We start from the raw sequence: 20,024 nt of genomic DNA on the forward strand, positions 1-20,024 counted from the left end.
TACAACAGCTTGCTAGTAAATTTCTCAATAGATTCAAGCTTTCAGTGAGTATTCTTGTTGTTTTTCACTGAGCCACAATCAATTGCTTCGGCGACACATGTTGCAGTAATTTCAGACAATTTCCACAATTATACGATTCTCGCCGTTTTAGTAAATGTCACGTTCTGGAGTTCTTCATAATTACAGAATTTTGAGCACAAATAGAACTAATGGCCAAGGATTTCCGCTTGCAGATCTGGAAATTCCGTTTAGCGGTTTAAGAGTTATATTAATTTGTGAATAAATTGCTAGACTCTTCCTACAAATCTTTGACCACAGACTTCCCACTTACGGAAGGTATTTGACGAAAATTAACCGCTATGTCAATATGTACGCAATGTTTCATTCAAATAACATAAAATCGAACTTTTCGCAGTGAATTGTTGATAAAAGTTATTTGCACAGAGTATAAATCCCTCAAGTAACTCCGTTAAACGCGCTATAGGAAGCGCTAATGTAAATATTAGTAGAACTGGTCACTTAAAATCAAACGACTTCTACCAATAGAAGTGTATTCCATTGTAAATAAGTCTATCATCTTTCTTAATTAATATTTAAACACAAACACACTGAAAGAACCGATGCCTCGTATATTAATAACTCAATGTTCGCCGAGGTTCTTCATTTTAGAACAAACTAACGTTGATGGATACTGTCTTAAGGAAACTATCCATAGACGAAACGTTTCCTGGTCAATCATGTCCCGTTCATTATGACTATTGTGAATGGAGCCTTGAACATGCAAACAGATCCATTCTTGCTGAAAAGTCTCTCGTCAGCGGTCAAATCTCATGTACACTGGAGTCAAGTATCAAACTAACAACATTTATTTTATTGTACTACCAAGCGATTCCAACAAGTGGGATTTCACAGTGCGGGAACTACGTCCAAGAGCGTGAGGCCTCTGTGTTGTTAGCATATTTTCTAATGACGGAATTGTGTAAGGGATGATGAATGCTAGCCTCCCGATCGTCATTTAAAGGCAGAGGGAGCAAATGGGAAAAAACTACTTCTGCCAAACAATATAATATTCATATGACGTAAGGAAAATAACATACTAATAGTTTAAACCATTTTAGCGGGGAGAGGTGGAATGGAAACGAAAATGCAGTGGCTGGTACATCCACTCTGTACGTCGCTTTCGTATAGTATGCATTTAATAGTAACAGTAAGTTATTTTGAAATCCTTTCATTTGATGAGTTATGGAGAAGGTACATAAAACCGGCTATCTGAAATTTAAACCAATGAGTAATCCTAACCTTGAAGTCACGTGGCCGGAACAAGCGCTGCCCGTCGACTTCATGCAGTGACCATTTCTGCATGGTTATTTTTTTATAGTTAAACAATTTTGGACGGATTTGGCTGCAACTCGGGGAACTACAATTCAATGCAGAACATTTTATTTGATTGCACGATATATTGATACAGGCTTTTACATGTTTTATACTGCCATAAAGGTCAGTTTAAACAACAAACATTTTCGCATTTTCCATTTGTTCAAATCAAGAATCGTCATAAATATTTCCAATTTAATTTCATCCAGATTTTACCTGAAAGTCTGTTTTAAACACGATACTGAATGTAGTAACATGTGACTTTTGAAACGAAAGATGTCAGGGGCTTGAATTTCTAAATATCTTACTTCAATGAAATGTTTTTGTGTTGTTTTTTCACTTAATTTGTAGTATGTTAAGGTTCTTGTGTTTTTGGAGCGCTCTCTTAGCAATAGTGAAAAGTAAAACGACTTTTCGATGTAACGGAGTGCTGCGCCCGTGACTAAACTGTGAAATCGCTGATTTTCTATTGATTCCCGTGGGTGTTTTTTCTCTCGCCTCTCAAAGAGGGCCGGGCGAGCGGCGACATATAAATTACCCAGACAGGGGCTCAATGACACATCGTGACCCCATGCTTACAGGAAGTAATTACCGCCTTATTGTATGCCGACAGATTAGAAACGTAAATACAGACTTTGCACATGCTCGAAGTCGGAAAATTATAGAACCTAGAAGTTACCAGAATGAGTTATGAAGGTTGTTTGACATAACATATACTATTATATGATAAGCCTTTTTGGAAAAAAATAACACGCGGACAAAATCAGGAGACGCAACAAAGTTTGAGGCGCACTAACGCCGTGAAATAAAATGAATTGATTAGAAAAGCGTAAACTACGCAATGGAAAATCTGGTGGAAAGTCCATCCCTGGGGCGGTGTGATCAACTATCTGTCAGGAAAAATAACTCAACACTTCCATCCTCCCACTGGACATTCGCTGCATTAAAGCACGGAACTGCAGCAGCCACTATCGACAGTGTTACGTCGAATATAGAGCATACACGTGCTTGAAACCAGCATATGTCACATCCACTAGTGTGCCCATGTTATATCCACATTTTCTTACAATATCAAAATGTCCATACCTATATACAAATGAAATATCTCTTTTTAAAAAAATAACGATGGTACTTAATTTGATTGCATTAACCAATTATTAGGTTATGATATTGATCTTGAAGTTTCCTTATAATCAGTAAGGCGTTATTTTTTTTTGTTTCCATTATCCCGCCCGACCATATTTTTATCGTCTATAGATCCTTCACGTTTTTGTCAGTGGATTTTTTTCGTAAATTCCTAATAAATCTGCATTTTTTTAAAACATGTAAATTTTAGTAAACATGTTAAATTTTGACCATAATATAATTACTAATTATATGTTCTGCAATACAGATGTAGGTCGGTTTGGTACAGGATGCTGGTTTTCAAACAATAAAAAAGGTATGCCTACATACCTACCCTTTGAAACAAAGATATTTTTATTTTAGGCCTATGGCCTCAATTTGAAGTATCAGTGATGTTCATGGAGACACTGTATTACCATAAAATGAACATTTCAGTTCGCGAAACTGTTCCGATAAAAATTAACCTGTCTGTACACCCCCCTCATTCCAACCACGTTGTCTGGTAATCCAGTCATCCATTACGCAACAGGAAGCTGGTCCCTTGCCGATGGCCGCGGCGGCTGACGGAGTAATCGATTAGGGTCGGGCTTCCCTCAAATCTTTCAGTTTCATTCACAACACGACATGGTAGCTTTCCAATGGATGTATAGGTGTACTAGTATTCACCCGTTATCTTTATTATAACATTGTAAAAAGACTTGCTCAACAATAGCACTCTATAATTCTTTTCATTACTGCCTTTAATCTGGGAGTAGGATTGATTGGTCCCAGCTTTTATTGAAAGCAAAACTATTCAAGACAAAAACAGTCGGTTTGTCGTTCTAGGAATACGAGTATAATAATAGAGTGATCGATAATTTAACCACATGTTGTTTTGGTTTTTAAAAAAATGTGCAGAAGATGAATTCGAAGCGTGTTACACGATCTTTTAATGATAAATATCAACAAACATTATATATTACATTCATGAAACGGTTACGGTAATTGTCCATTCGGATCTCCTCGGCCGTTTTTCATCGAAAACAACCTCGGGTGTATGACGGTACATCAGTAGAAGTAGTTCGTTAAATTTTAAATAATTGTATTAATAATTGTATTTATTAAAGTGTATGTTGTATATATACTATTATATGTCTGAATTCATGGCCAGTAAAGAGTTTTATTGCATAAACTATTAAGATTCCCAAGAGTAAGGTCATTAAGTTTAAATGATAAATTGAATTTACTATGCAATCTGCTTGCAGTGTAGTTAATTGTAAAGATTTCTGACATTGTAAACCGTCCATACACAGCCAAGGTTGTTTGCAATGGAAAATGGCCGAGGAGTTCCGAATGTGTAATTGCCATGTTTCAGAAGATAAACTACAACGTCCACTAACCACAAGATGAGGTGTAAGAGCGCATAAGGCCAGGATAAGCGCCCTTGTTATCTGGGAGCGAAGCAGTTGGACGTGCTTGGAGACATGATATGGGCCCTCTGCCACACGACTTTACGAGATAACCGGAGATAGTAAATCATATTTCCTTTGTGATGATTCGTTTAATATCTTTATCTATGACTGTGACAGGTTTAAGTTTTTCCTTTGTTAAATACATGATGAATAAAATCATTCCAAATGTTCGCTACTTATTTCGATATCATCCAACAACTATTGTGGTCTTTCCGAGTGTATACGAGAATCTGAGATCGTGTGCATTTCACACATAACTGGGAGTAATATAAGTAATACTGTCCTAAAACAATAGTTTTTTATTACTTGATAACTATAAATGCAGTCGCTACCACGGACCAATACACCGGCATGTATAGATCCGTGTGCATACGACCCCGGTCTAGACCCTTCCAGTGGCCGTATCGCATCCTTGCCCACGCCTCAGTGATTCTATACAGTCCATCATATATAACACCATTTCTTGTAAATATAGGACCATTCCGTGCACAGGACCATTCCTTGTACATGACCATTCCTTGCACGGGACCATTCCTTGTATATGACCATTCCTTATTCAGGACCATAAGAAATAATGATATATGCTCATATCTTTTGTCAGAGTTTTCCTGGTATATAATCATTCATTGTATACTAAAAATCCTTGCACAGGACCATTCCTTGTATGTTACAATTTCACGTGCATGGCAATTCCTGGTATACTATCATTGCTTGTATATTCAATGTATATGGCCATTCATTGAATAGAACCATTCCTAATTAAAACATCATTTATGGTATAGGGCCATTCCTTGCATAGGATCATTCTTTTTATAGCCATTCCTGGTTTATGACTATTCCTGGTTAAGGACAATTTTTGTAAATATAGGACTATTCCTTGCACCAAACCATTCCTTGGATATAATCATTCATGAAAAACTCCTTGCAATGAATAACTCCTTCACAGAAAAAGATCTTTTAAAGGATCATTTTAGTAGATCACCCCTTCTTGCATCATTCACTGTACAGGACCAAACATTATGCAGAACCATTCCTTATACAGGACCATTGCATAAAATTAGTCCCTGTATTTATATGATCATTCCTTGAAATGAACCATTCCTGAAAAAGATCCATTCATGGTATATGGGCCATTCCTTGAATATGACTATTCCTGGTAAAGAACCAGTCATTAAGACCATTCTTTGAATAGGACCATTCCTGGTAAAGGACCTTTCATGATTTGGGGCCATTCCTTGAATAGGAACATTCCTGGTAAAGAACAGGTCATCGTATGGGGCCATTCCTTGAATAGGGCCATTATAGGTAAAGAACAAGTTGTTTGGACCATTCCTTGAATATGACCATTCCTGGTAAAGAACCAGTCATGGTATGCGGCCATTCATTGAATAGGACCATTCCTGGTAAAGTACCAGTCATTGTACGGGCTCATTCATTGAATAGGACCTTTACTGGTAAAAAATCAGTCTTTGGACCATTCCTTGAATAGGACAATTCCGGGTAAAGAACCAGTCATAGTATGGGGTCGTTCCTTGAATATGACCATTCCAAGTAAAGAACCAGTCATTTAGACAATTCCTTGAATAGGACCATGTCTGGTAAAGAAACAGCCATGGTATGGGGTCATTCATTGAATAGGACCATTCCTGGTAAAGTATCAGTCATAGTATGGGCTCATTCATTGAATAGGACCATTCCTGGTAAAGAAACAGTCATGGTATGGGGCAATTCATCAATTAGGACCATTACTGGAAAAGAAGCAATCATGGTATGGGGCCATTCCTTGAATAGGAATATTCCTGGTAAAGAAGCAGTTATAGTATGGGGCCATTCCTTGAATAGGACTATTCTTAGTAGAGAGCCAGTCATTTGGACCATTTCTTGAATATGACAATTTCTGGTTAAGAAGCAGTCTTGGTGTGGGGCCATTCTGTGAAAAGGGCCATTACTGATAAAGAACCAGTCATGGTATGGGGTCATTCATTGAATAGGACCATTCCTGGTAAAGAAACAGTCATGGTATGGGGCAATTCATCAATTAGGACCATTACTGGAAAAGAAGCAATCATGGTATGGGGCCATTCCTTGAATAGGAATATTCCTGGTAAAGAAGCAGTCATAGTATGGGGCCATTCCTTGAATAGGACCATTCTTAGTAGAGAGCCAGTCATTTGGACCATTTCTTGAATATGACCATTTCTGGTTAAGAAGCAGTCATGGTATGGGGCCATTCTGTGAAAAGGGCCATTACTGATAAAGAACCAGTCATGGTATGGGGTCATTCCTTGAATAGGGCCATTCCTGGTAGAGAATCAGATATGGTATGGCGCCATACCGTGAATAGGGCCATTACTGGAAAAGAATCAGTCATTAGGACCATTCCTTGCACCAACCATTCTATGTACAACCTGAACAACTCATTAAATATTATAATTCCTTCACTGAACCTTATCGTTTGAAGGATCATTTTTTGTATACCAATTTTCCTAAAGCATTTATAAAGAACCTGATCCAACACTGTCCGGAACCATCCGTTTCAAATCCCATACATTGTATAGTACTGTTCCTTTAATACCCCCATATATTGTATAGCGCTATTCCTGTAATACCATTACATTGTACAGGACCATCCCTTTCACAACCCCATACATTGTCTAGAGCTATTCCTTTAATACCCATGCATTGTAGAGAGCAATTCCTTTAACACCCCATACATTGTATAGAGCTATTCCTGTAATACCCATACATTGTATAGAGCCATTCCATTAATACCCATACACTGTATAGAGCTATTCCTTTTACACCCCCCATACATTGTATAGAGCAATTCCTTTAATACACATATATTGTATAGAGCTATTCCTTTAATACCCATACATTGTATAGAGCTATTCCTTTAATACCCATACATTGTATAGGGCTATTCCTTTAATACCCATACATCGTATAGAGCTATTCCTTTAACACCCATACATTGTATAGGGCTATTCCTTTAACACTCATATATTGTATAGAGCCATTCCTTTAACACCCATACATTGTATAGGGCTATTCCTTTAACACTCATATATTGTATAGAGCCATTCCTTTAATACACATATATTGTATAGAGCTATTCCTTTAATACCCATACATTGTATAGAGCTATTCCTTTAATACCCATACATTGTATAGGGCTATTCCTTTAATACCTATACATTGTATAGAGCTATTCCTTTAATACCCATACACTGTATAGAGCTATTCCTTTAACACCCATACATTGTATAGGGCTATTCCTTTAACACTCATATATTGTATAGAGCCATTCCTTTAATACCCTATATATTGTATAGAAACATTCTGAAAAGGAATGTATAAAAAAGATCCAAGAACTTTATAGCCACATTCCGTTCACCAATAATTCAATAAAAATCATATCTTAAGAAAATATGTTGGTTTATTTAATAAACATGCTATATTTAGCAATAAAGATATCAACAGTAAGCACAATTGCACAACCCTGTTTATGTCACAGGCATCTGGATCATTGTTTGTCACTAAAATGTTGTTTAAAACTATTTTGGGTACATACAATGTGATAAACAACACATCTGAAGATATTAAGTGTCTTTGATATACAAAAAAGAAACTTTGGTGCCTGTGGTTTATGTCACAAGCAGGTATTGGAGTACATGGTGTCTTCTTAATGCAACCCTGTTCATGTTACAAGCAGGTATTGGAGTACATGGTTTCTTCTTAATGCAACCCTGTTCATGTTACAAGCAGGTATTGGAGTACATGGTTTCTTCTTAATGCAACCCTGTTCATGTTACAAGCAGGTATTGGAGTACATAGTTTCTTCTTAATGCAACCCTGTTCATGTTACAAGCAGGTATTGGAGTACATGGTTTCTTCTTAACACAATCCTGTTCATGTTACAAGCAGGTATTGGAGTACATAGTTTCATCTTAACACAATCCTGTTCATGTTACAAGCAGGTATTGGAGTACATAGTTTCTTCTTAACACAATCCTGTTCATGTTACAAGCAGGTATTGGAGTACATAGTTTCATCTTAACACAACCCTGTTCATGTTACAAGCAGGTATTGGGGGTACATAGTTTCTTATTAACCTGAATTAACCTTACAACACTGAAAAAAATGGGTTTTAAGAAATGGCAAGAGAATATATTTGTTTGGACTTGAATATTGAATAATGTTGTGGCAAGTTATTTGAAATATGTACTTCAAGTTGATATTGCTTCACTATATTCTAGCAGTCATGACACAGCACTCGGACAAAAGAAACAACTGGGTTCATATCTATAAAGCTTTTTTGTGAAAGTTTTCAACTCAGTTTTTTTTATTGTTTTTTAACAATTGATATTTTTAAATACCCTCTATTTTTCATAAGATTTATTTAAATGAATTATTGTTTAGACTCTTTTCTTGCTTATTTTTATATATTGGTGTAAAAGCGTTATCTTTTCTTCAAATTCAAATCAGGTAAAAAGCTATTTATCACTTATTTTTCAATAAGTTGAATGGTCACTGTGTATTCCATGTGGGAAGGCTTGATAAAAGAGAGGCTGCAAAGTGTGTATGTGAACTTCTTTGTGTAATTATACGCACATGTCACATGTAACAGTTCTAGTTAAGTTTCAAAGTTGGTTGTGAAAATTCATTTTGAACTTGTACTTATAGCCTTGCTGTTACTAGCATTAAACCTTTTCCTTGTGCTGGCATTAGGGTACATGCCATTCTTTAATCTCTTTCTTTGTGCTGGCTTACATGCAATTCTAAGTTTGTGCAATGAACACATACCTGGATGATAAAGTGCACAAAAAGTAGTTCACACATACATATGTACAAGTAGTCCACACATTCACCTGTACAAGTAGTCCACACATACACCTGTACATGTAGTAATCTGCAACCTCTCTATCATTAAGTTCTCCCTTTAATCTCAAGTCCACAAAATACATGTAGCAAAGCAATTTCGAACAGCATACATTAAGAACACTACGTAAAACTTAGTTTATGCATTACTCTATATACATATTCTAAGGCAAAGTCACTTAAGTAGAGCAAATAAAATATACATAAACAATTGAATTCTAAGAATAAAATATAAAACAATTATTATACATAAAAATGGATATTGTAAGGCCAAAATAAAACATTCTTTGTTTCCACTTACATCTCCAACAAAATAGGGTAGGCACATGTAGCTAGGCATAACTTTTATTCTTAATCAAATCTTTTTTTTTGAGAACCGGAATTCATTACCAAACCGACCTATATCAGGGTATATAACTATTGAAGCAGTGCCGTAGCCAGACTTAAACAAACACCGAGGCAGAACGGTCTATGGGGGACTGGGGGATTGCCCCCCCCACCCACCTGGAAGCGATTTCCTTTTAGAGCTATAGAAATTGTTATATGCCCTCAGTGTAGCTTCGGCACTGTGAAGAAATAGTTTTTTTAGAAATAAAATGGTCAAATGCTTACATATACTCTCCAAAAATGATTAATATTTAGGAAATTATGACAAAAAATCCACACTACAGCAAAAAAACAGATGTATGGTCCTGGGGGGAAAAAGAAGTTGGTCAGATTAGTTGGAAACAAACAATGATTATATTTTACACCTAAATAACAAGGAAATGTAACAGTATTAATGTTGGCACACACTGGCAAATCATATTAGAAAACAACACATGTAATTGTTACATAAAACAAATGTTAACAATACCATTATTAAATATAAAATCAATTGACTTTATCCATTATCGAGATGATTTATCCCTTAAATCAAGTGAGACATTCCACATGTACATTCTTAAAGTAGAAAAATGAATAACAGAATTATTTATAAACTGTTTCTGGAGGTGTTTACCGTAGTAAAATTGGTATTATTTTAAAGAAAATCACAATTAAACTATCATTTATTGGTAAAACTAACTTTAAGCGAGCCATTCCACTACATAAAACAAGATAAAAAAATGTGTTACACTTAATATTATTCGAGCAATTGTTGCCTGGGGCCCATTTCAAGAAAATATTTAGTCGTGAATTGAAATTATCTTGGTGTCCTATTTTCATTACTTTTCAACATATTTGTGTGAATTGAACTTAAGCCAGTATTATAAATGAAAACAACATTGAAGAAATATAAATAATCAACCTTTTGACATTTGTGATGTTTATAAATGATACAGACCATAGAAAGTTATGAAACGGGCCGAAGGATTTCAACTGAGTGAGCACTAATATCTCCTAATCTGACAGCGCAAACACTGGTTTACATCTTATGTAGAACAAACAATAAATAAAGTCATCTTCCTTAATGTTAAGAAAGAAACTGAAAACTTTCCAACATTAGTACCACACTTTTCTGACTTACAATCTCTGATATTCATAAACTGAAAATAAAACAAACAGGGATAACAACATGTATATCACAAGCTTAAATGAACAATTAAACAATCATGTTCAATGAAACAATCTTCTTATCAAGTTTTTATACATTTTGAATTTGTTTTGGCTAAAATATCTTGAAATAGCAGTATTAAACTGTAATTAAACTTTTTTTATGGAATACCAGTTCATAAAATTATGGGATCTTACATGACTTCCCATTTCACACAAAAAATATATAAAAATAGTTTTTATATTAAATGCGCACAATATAGGTTGATGCAATTTTTTAAATTTTTTAATGCATTATCATGTTTAACTCATCTAAATTAATGATTAAAACAAAAAAAGCATATGATTTAGGTGCAGAATGAATAACACACAACATTCTGGTGCTTTATTACTTGGGATTTTGTTGCAACATAGCAACTAATTTAAAACAAACATTTATAATGATAAATATTTTTTTATCTGTACCAAATTTATTTGCTTTTTTATCATTAAATATGAGTTGAACATGAAAATGCATTAAAATTAACGTCTTCTTTTTTTGCTTAATCCTGTACTGTTAGCCTTTTAATTCCAAAGAATGTTAAGATTCAAATTATCACAAGTCACAGTCATCGCGCCAAAATATAGAGTTTATTCATTTTGGTAAAAAGTTTGACGCAAAGTTAGTAGGGTGAAATGACGTCAATTCAAGTTATATTACATTTGTATGATACAAGAAATACGTAATTGATATTTTGGAGAATTATATCAAAGTTGAAAATAACAAACTTACAATTACAAAAGCCCTTGCACAAAAGAACATTAAAATTGGATGGAAGAGAACTAAATGATTTTTGAGCAAATAAATATTGAATGATATGGAAGTATGATACAAAGAATAACACACATTACAAACACATCTTTAATAGCTGAAAAGCAAAAATAAGTTTTGGACCTCAAACTACATGTTTAGCAGGAAAGTTCTTCATGATACATTGTGACAAAGAATACAGAAACAGCTCATACATTTGGACATTATTGGCTTTTATCTATAACTATTCAAAAACATTTGTTATAAAAATGAAATGAAGTTGCTCTCTAAAACTGACAAGCATTTAATTCTAAGAGATCATCTTTTTAATGCTGACCAAGATGGCTTACCAAGGTTGATCAAGATGGCTGACCAAGGTTGAACAAGATTGGCTGACCAAAATGGCTGACCAACGTTGACCAAGGCTGGTTGATCAATGCTGACCAATTCAGCTGACCAAGGTTGACCAAGATGGCGGACCAAGGTTGACCAAAATGGTTGACCAAGGTTGACCAAGATGGCTGACCAAGGCTGACCAAGATGGCTGTCCTATGACTATTACAAGCACTCCTACATAAGCACCAAACATCAAACACATTTATTATCTGAACTGGCAACAGCATGTAACTCCACCGTACCGTTCAGAGAATGATCACTGAGGATCTTGTTCGTAAGTCTCTCTTGGATACTGAATCCCATCAGGTCTTTACGCGTAATAATGCCCTTGACGATGTTGCGACTGTTGGTGACAACGAGGTGTCTCAGGCCGAGGGTACGGAAGATGACATACATACGCTTCAACGAGAACTTCTCCTGGATTGACATGGCTGACTGGTTGATGTATGGCATCTAAAAGGGAAACAGGATAGAAGAAGGGCGAAAGAAAAAAAAGGTTTTGTTTCCTGGTGACCCCAAAACAATTCTAGGGTTTTGCTACCTGACAACTTATATAAAAAATCAAGATTGGTGTAAAACAGTTATTAAAGCCTTACTGTGTATGTGCAATTTTATCTGGCAAACATATGTACCAAGTTTCATTTGAATATATTGAATGGTTTTAAGGTATGGCCAAAGTTAACAATTTTGCACACTAATGATTACGCGAATGACACTGATTGCATAGCTATGACAAAACCTCCATTATCTTTATCAGAAAACTGAAGAACTAAAACTGAAAACATTTCTTAAAAGCCTTCATGAGTTATTCTCATTCAAATAGTTTCCACTAGAAGGAAATGAACAAAAAGTGATTTACATTTTTTTTTAAAATTATTTTATTGTTTATCAATGGTTACATGAGTGTCCTATAACATAAGTTTCCTATAATTTGGTAGACATTTTAATAAAATTGAACTACCACTGAACTGTTTTGTTTTCAAACATACACATGGCAGACACAACATTTCTCAAGATAACATGAACAGAAAGAATTTGGTACGTACGAGGTCGAGACAGAGATTATTATATTTTGGATCATCAAGGTACTTGTTGAGAACTCTGCTTGTCTCCTCAGGATTGTTGAGTTTGTGGATGTTCAGCTGAAATACACACATGGTAAACACTGAGACAATTATAAAAGGCATTAGATAAAAATAAAATGTAAATGTAAATGTTTTTTTTTTGTTTTAAACAAGAATTTTGAAAACCAGATGTGATGTAATGTCAGGAGTGACATTAATTGTTCTAGTTGTTGACATTGACCCCAAACTCAATAGAAGTCCTTTACTGACCAGTAGCAACGTGAATACCAATACTACATCAAGTTGCTCAAAAGTTATAGATCAGAAACAAGAAGTTTGAAGGAAAAAACAACCCTGATCAGTGATGATGACTCAAAAATAAAGTTAGGAAAAGCTATTTCATACCCTTAATATTTCAGTATAATCTCTTTATTTTAATAGTAAGACTACGTAAACAATGCTACAATGATAGTTCAGGGAATAAATGAAGTTTAACCAATCATAAAATCGGCTACAGCTGATGAAGCCCTAGCCATGTGCATCCTCTGACCTGATGAAAGCATGGTATCTGACCCAACACAAACTGTTCATGGCTATTCCATTTAAACATATAACCCCCGGGGTGGCGGGGGGAAGACACTTTTAAATTGTGCCATTCCCTTACAGTAGCAAATTTACCCTTGTTGGTTCCAAACTAGCGTAAAAAGACACCCACTTATATACTATTTAAATAATTGCCTTCCCCCCGGGGATTATATGTTTTACTGGAATAGCCCTCGGGGAGCACTGAAACATAGTCGATGACATGTCTGATTCAGCCCCGTAATTCAGAAACCCACCTGGTCAAACTCTATCCAGTTCACATCGTGTGAGCCTAAGGATGCCGTGTCCGAGTCCTCTAGATCCTGGGCCGGCACAAACAAGTCCTCATTCATTAGGATCACAGTCAACTCCAACCTGCAAACAGAGAGTAGGAGAGGATTAAGGTACAGAAGTGGATAACAATGGCGATTTGTAATGTCATCTTATTTCAAAAATTGATTTCATTTTTAATACTTCAGAACTTTACCATTTATAGTACTGTTATACCATTTATTTGTAAACACAATATAGGGCTGCAATACAGCCTTTATTGATGAAAGGCATATATGTTCTACTGTCATGATTATTTCTAAGAAAGGCTAAAGAAAGGAAAGGACATTTATTTCTTTTTCTGTAGGAAAATTGCATTAGCAGTTTAATGAAGGCAAGTGAAAGGCTTTTATCCCATGTTAATCAATCTGTCCCTGGCTTATGGTGCACACCACACAGTGCCCCCTTACCTGGTAATTAGTCCGTAGAAGTGCTCCTCACCATCCCGTCCCTTCTTGATGATGGGGAAGCCACCATGGGAGGTCTCTAAGAGGAGGTGGGAAAGTGTGGTGATGAGCTCATGGCACCGGACCGAGATCACGGGGTGTGACATGATGTCCCCGGCCGTGTACAGCTCTAACTGCAGCCTGCATAGAGAGGAAGTGAAACAGTTCAGTTATATATTTCGTAAGTAAAGGGTAGACTGGCCTAATAACTATTATAACCTGATTTAGTATATAAGTACAAGTCTGTTATATTTTGCTGTTTAACATGAAAGCTATCAATTAGTCTTTGATTGAACTATTCCCCAGTTGATAATAAATAGAACGTTTCACTCTCGCACGCTATGACGTCATTGCAATTTCCAAATTTTATATTTTGACAGCATATCATTTTTTGACAGCATATCATTAATATTTGTACATCTCTTAAAGTAAAACTTTGATCAGAAAATAAATAATAAGAAATAATAAAACAGTTACTTCCTTTTCTGTTTAGATAAACTTTTGACAAACTAAAAAAACCAGTTAACTCGATTACATGTTTTTTTAGGTAACAGTCAAATCTGTTGCCCCTTAGTGTAAGGGATGACTTTCTAAACTGTTGACCTCGGCATATCAGCCTCGAGGAATAGTTCAAATGTCATCCCCTCCGCCTTGGGACAACAGTTTTGACTGTTACCCATTAACCATGAAATGATTGTGTTCAATATATTTTTTCAAGTGGGGAAATAGTACAAATCTGTAAATTTGCATGAAAAGCCTGATGGCTGAGTTGAAAACAATGTATATTGAATGAAGTTTGTTTTAATATTCTGGCATCTGTTTAAAATCATAGATCATAGTATGCAACTTAATGTTTAACTTTTATGTACACAAGTGCTATTACAAATTGTAAGCTTTGCAAGATACAATATCAAAGACAGATGTGTGCCAAAAGCAATACTAGAATGTGGAAGCAAAGCTAATGCCTTGGATATTTCTTAAACTTACATGAAAGGAAAGCCGGGGTCTAAGCAAGCGTATTTGGTTTAATTTATGTATTTTGATTAAATGAAAGTTGCTAATGTTTTAATTTACAACTGTTTAAGTCTTAAGATGAATTTATTGACAATAAACAATTCTTAACAATTACTATAAATACTATAATAATAATTTTAACTTCAACAAAATAAATGTATATGTACTTTTGATTATTTTATGAAAAAAAGAACATTTAGTATGTTGTACAAACCTTTTTCCAGCCAGTACAGTGTTCCTATATCACCAGACATTTAAAGCATAATATGTTTTATCAATAAACATTACGTCCCCTTTGTCAGAAACATTCAAAGGATAATTCAATGGAATTGTTTTTTAAAAATGCATGCTTCATTGACCTTTGACCTTCTGAACACACTATCAATAGGGGTATCTGCTGGTCATTAGCAGTCTACCACTTAGTTTTATAGAAATAGATCAAACCATTCCTAAGATATTGTGTGGACTAAGATTTCACAAGACTGTTTTCTGGTTAGCGCACTAGCTTCTCACCAAGGAGACCCAGGTTCAAATCCATGCCTGATCACCTAGCCGACCATATGAGTTTTCTCTGGGTTCTCTGGTTCCCTTACAACACATTACAGCACTCTTGTGCAACATCATGCCAATTAGAGTGACTTAATTTGATATAACTTTCTTCACAATTATTGTACTGGATGAATTTTTAACTAAGATTGTTGACCATGTTGTGACCTTTGTATTACTGACCCAAAACCACTAGGGGTCATCTACTGGTGATGAGTAATCACTAAAGTTTGATAGTTCCAGGTGAAACTGTTCTGGAGCCAATGTGAGGACAAAGTTTTATAGCAGACAAACATGAGGACAGACGAACATTGCCAAACCTATATGGCACCCTTTAGGTGCAAAAAAGAAAGAAAACACTTTAATGTGGGCACTGGCCGAGTAGTTTTTATATGAAAGAGATAGTTCAGTGTAATTAATGAAATAATATTTTAAAATGAGTTCAGAAAAAGTAGACAGGCTACATTTCACATGAATTGCAAATCTCAAAATACCTCCAATCATGCCTTGATAGCTAATTAGAAAATAGAAGTACAACAGTTGTCAAATCATGAATCACTTCATATTTATCCAAATTGAATGCTTGCAATGATGACAATTTGTTGTTTTTTCTTCGTATGACAAACAAGAGGCCCAAGAGGGCCTATGCTCTACTGGCATGGCTCTTGTGGTCATTTTCAATCCAGAGCATGTACGTATGAGTAATAGGCAACAAATATATAGTTCACTTTTAGTGTTTGGGTTAGCTGAAAACGCTGCAAGTTCAACTTCTGAGGACAGAAAGTGTTGTAAGCAGATTAGTTGCATGAACTATTTTAATATGTGTCAAGTAAAGGTAATCTGTGGGTTAAAATTATTTGCTTTCAAAACTGTACTCATGGTCAAAATTTCATTGCTGTAGCTTTAAAAATTAAATAGTAAGCCAAAAGGGGTGGGGCCAGCTTTTGCCCAAGGGGCATGATTTGAAATGTTTTGCTAGACGGTCATCATATGATGCTCCACAACAAATATTAAAGGTATGGGCCTTGTGGTTTGAAACAAGAATATTTTGAAAATATTTCTTAAATAAGTCTCTAGGAAACTTGTGACCCCCAGGGCAGTGCCAGTTTTGACCCAAGGGGCATAATTTGAACAACCATGGTAGTGGACCACTAAATTAAGTCTTATTCAAAATAGCAAGGATCTGCATAGCTGTTTCAGACAAAAAGGTTTTTAACATTTCCCAATTTAAGTATACCAAACTTGTGAACCCGGGGCGTGGCCAGTAATGCCCCCAGGGGCATAATTTGAACAAACATTCATAAGCATTTGTGACTTAACATGTAAACTTGGCTAATAATAGACTTCGCTCATGAAGACTTGGCTAAAAATAGACTTTGCTAAAAATAGCATTTTTTTATACTTCCAAGACCCATAATCTAGGCATGCATAGGTGGATCTGGCTGGTTTTCGAAAGGAACCGAGCTCTAATGGATATCTAAATACTGTACAAGTTTGATCGAGATACAATCAAAACTGAAGACTGTATCATGTTCACAAGCAATTGTTTACAGATGCACGGATGCACATTCCACGTACACATTACCATTGCATAAGCAGGCACTTACTGTTTTTTATCAACAGTGACACGGGGCTCAGGATCCAAAAAGGGGATACATTTGAGCTCTAGAAGGGCGTGGTAGATGGGGTGAGTGAAGAAATCCCCCACCCACTTGGCCACCATCACAGACACCATCACAGGCAACAACACCTGCACGTCGTTTGTCAGCTCCATCTGATGACAAGAGGGGAGAGGGAATTATATTCCACATAATATTCCTGGCAACAAGAAATATACGCTTGTACAAACAAAAACTTGTTAAATGAAACAGACAGAATAATGAATTACTATTATTTATCTGTAAATCTTCTCTCTTGGAAATTGACATTTACCATATATTTTGCTGTAAACCATTGCTCTGGTATTGAGGGGGAATAATATAATTATATTCCACATAATATGATGTATTTATATCAACAGAAATATCCTATTATACAAAAAGGTCTTTAAAATAAAAATGTTTTTTTAAAGTAATGGCTTATATTGATTCTCTGTCTTTGAATTTGATTTCAATCAGGAAGATGTGAAGTAACCTGTTGCATAAGTGATACACACACTGAGGCTGTTATGTCAGAACACATGAACTTAATGAAAAAACATCAAAGGGACCTTCTAAATATCAAACATATTGAGAGTCTCACAAAGGCTTATGCTCTACTGCCACAGCTTTTTGGGGTCATTTTCTACCCAGAGCATGTAAGTATGGCAATAGGCAACATACTGATAGTTCATTTGAAACATTCTGTGCTAGTTAATGGGCCCTGTCATAACATTCATGTAACATATAACCTGCAATGTTAATTTCATTTTATATTATGGGGGCTCTTGAAAATGGCAACATTTCTGTAATCAAAAGAGCTCCCATAATATGCATGGGCAGACCTGGCTAAGGCCTCATGGATATCTAACTACTGTCTGAAATTGGTAAATATCAAATAATAAGAGGCCCACAAGGGCCTATGCTCTACTGGCAAACATATTCAAATAAACTAAATCAGTAAATCATGTTTCACAAAGGGCAAGAACTAAACTACAATAATACACAATTCTCTGTATGTACTTATAATTTGTTGGGTGATGAATATCACTATTTAATGGAATGCAGATACTTTAGCAATGACAGAAAAAAGTATATTCAGCAATTTTATATTAAACATCCTAATGTTTACAAATTTGAACAATTGGTGAACACTAAAGATAAAGAGTTGTTCTTGTGAAAATGGCATTATTTTGTAAAATTATTCTAGCTAACTTTAATTGATCTAATTCTCCCTGTATCATTTATTTGAATTTTTTTTGGCTAATGTTGATATGTAACAAAACTAATATATCTATTTAAACATCTAAAGACTATATTTAAACTGTCGCTTTGTATGTGTACTACATATTGTTAAACCGGTACTTGTTTCAACCATGTAGTTGTATGTCAGTTTCATGTTCAAATCACATGCATGTAACATGCCTTGATTTATGAAATAAACTTTCAAACTTGTATCAATTTGTCTCCCTTAGAAAATAATTTTGCTTGGCAGCTTTTCAAGCAAAGGGAAAGAACTACTACAATAATACACAACTCTTTTGTAAAAAGTTGTCTTCCTTAGAAAATTATTTTGCATTTCAAGGGTAATAATCAAGGGTAATAATTCAGTCATGCATTGGCGACGAAATGCCTTCCTTACCATTATTACAGTTGTTGCCAGGGTGAGCCTAGTGACACCTCCGAAGAATGATGCGGCCCCAATGAGGGCGAAGGCCCCGGGGTCCATCCACTCCCAGTAGCCCGCCTGGTGAACCCCGAACAAGGTCACCATCAAACGACCAACAATACGACCATACACTGCACCCACCATCCTGGAGGATAAGAGAGGAACGGCTTTCTTAAGCTGTCATTAACATACATGTGTGTCAATTTACCAATTTTACATGTACCGGTACATATCCAAAATGTGAGTCTAGACTAAGATGATACAATAAAATAATTCATATGGCATTATTTTAATATGCATTCAATTGATTTATAGAAATGTATCAGTGAAATACTAATGATATTTCACTGTTTCAAACAGGGAAAATATAAAATTGATAATTTTCACTGTTGTTTAAGACCATGAAGTGAAAATCAAATGTTAATGCACACAGACAGTGCAACACAATTTTAATGATGTCAATTCTAAAGTGGAGTTATGTTTGCATGCTTTTCTGAAAAAATAAAAATAAAATTCATTTTATATCCTTTTAATGCCTATAAGAAAAGGAAAAGTTGTTTGTTTCAGTGTCGGATTGTAATGTATTTCACCCTGTGAACACCAAACATAAATATTTCACTTGTGGCTTTACCAATCGAGAAATATTGTATAGCTTTTGATGCGCACTCGATAAAATATCTTGCAATCTTACACTACAACAAACATTTATCTTCTTTATTTTTACTAATTATGTGTTATTGATGTTTCAACATACTAGGAGTAAAATGTACAGCAATTTTTAATTTTACTATCAATATTACAGTCATTGAAATTAGACTTTCATATGAAAAAGCCCGAATTCTTATAATATTGCATGGAATCATATTTTTGAACAAGCCCAGCTATATAAAATTCAGAATTTGAGCAAGCCCGGAAGACATTTTACCAGTGCAGGGCTTGCGGGCTTGTGCTAATTTCGACCACTGATATTATTGAAGATAAATAAATATTTACATAACAATGAAATAACAATATTCAGCTTTGAGTCTTGAGTCTGATATTCATTATTATGGGCCAGGACAGAGCTTCCAAAATGATATGATTCCAGTCAATTGTTTATGGGCTCTAAGACAAATATTTTGAAATTGGTTAGTCTGGCACCTTTCTGCCTTTTCATGTAAATAACTGTATAAAACAGATGATAATT

General features: G+C 35.2%; 1 protein-coding gene across 3 annotated transcripts in view; it reads right to left on the bottom strand.

The window, feature by feature from the left end:
• Window positions 1-7,371: 7,371 nt before the first annotated feature.
• The window catches only part of LOC128243294 (chloride channel protein C-like), a 32,143-nt gene continuing 19,490 nt past the window's right edge, over window positions 7,372-20,024 (bottom strand). For 2 of the 3 annotated variants that reach the window (XM_052960973.1, XM_052960974.1), the window contains exons 14-19: window positions 18,812-18,983; window positions 17,140-17,306; window positions 13,937-14,113; window positions 13,454-13,571; window positions 12,597-12,692; window positions 7,372-12,003 (exon numbers count right to left, since the gene is read on the bottom strand). In XM_052960973.1, the coding sequence (XP_052816933.1) occupies window positions 11,743-12,003; window positions 12,597-12,692; window positions 13,454-13,571; window positions 13,937-14,113; window positions 17,140-17,306; window positions 18,812-18,983 (991 nt within the window). In that variant the 3' untranslated portion in view covers window positions 7,372-11,742. The remainder of the gene's footprint in view (window positions 12,004-12,596; window positions 12,693-13,453; window positions 13,572-13,936; window positions 14,114-17,139; window positions 17,307-18,811; window positions 18,984-20,024) is intronic. The other variant, XM_052960975.1, reaches the window with a different exon arrangement.

Source organism: Mya arenaria, chromosome 8 (genome assembly GCF_026914265.1).
Source record: "Mya arenaria isolate MELC-2E11 chromosome 8, ASM2691426v1".
Taxonomy (NCBI): Eukaryota; Metazoa; Mollusca; class Bivalvia; order Myida; family Myidae; genus Mya; species Mya arenaria.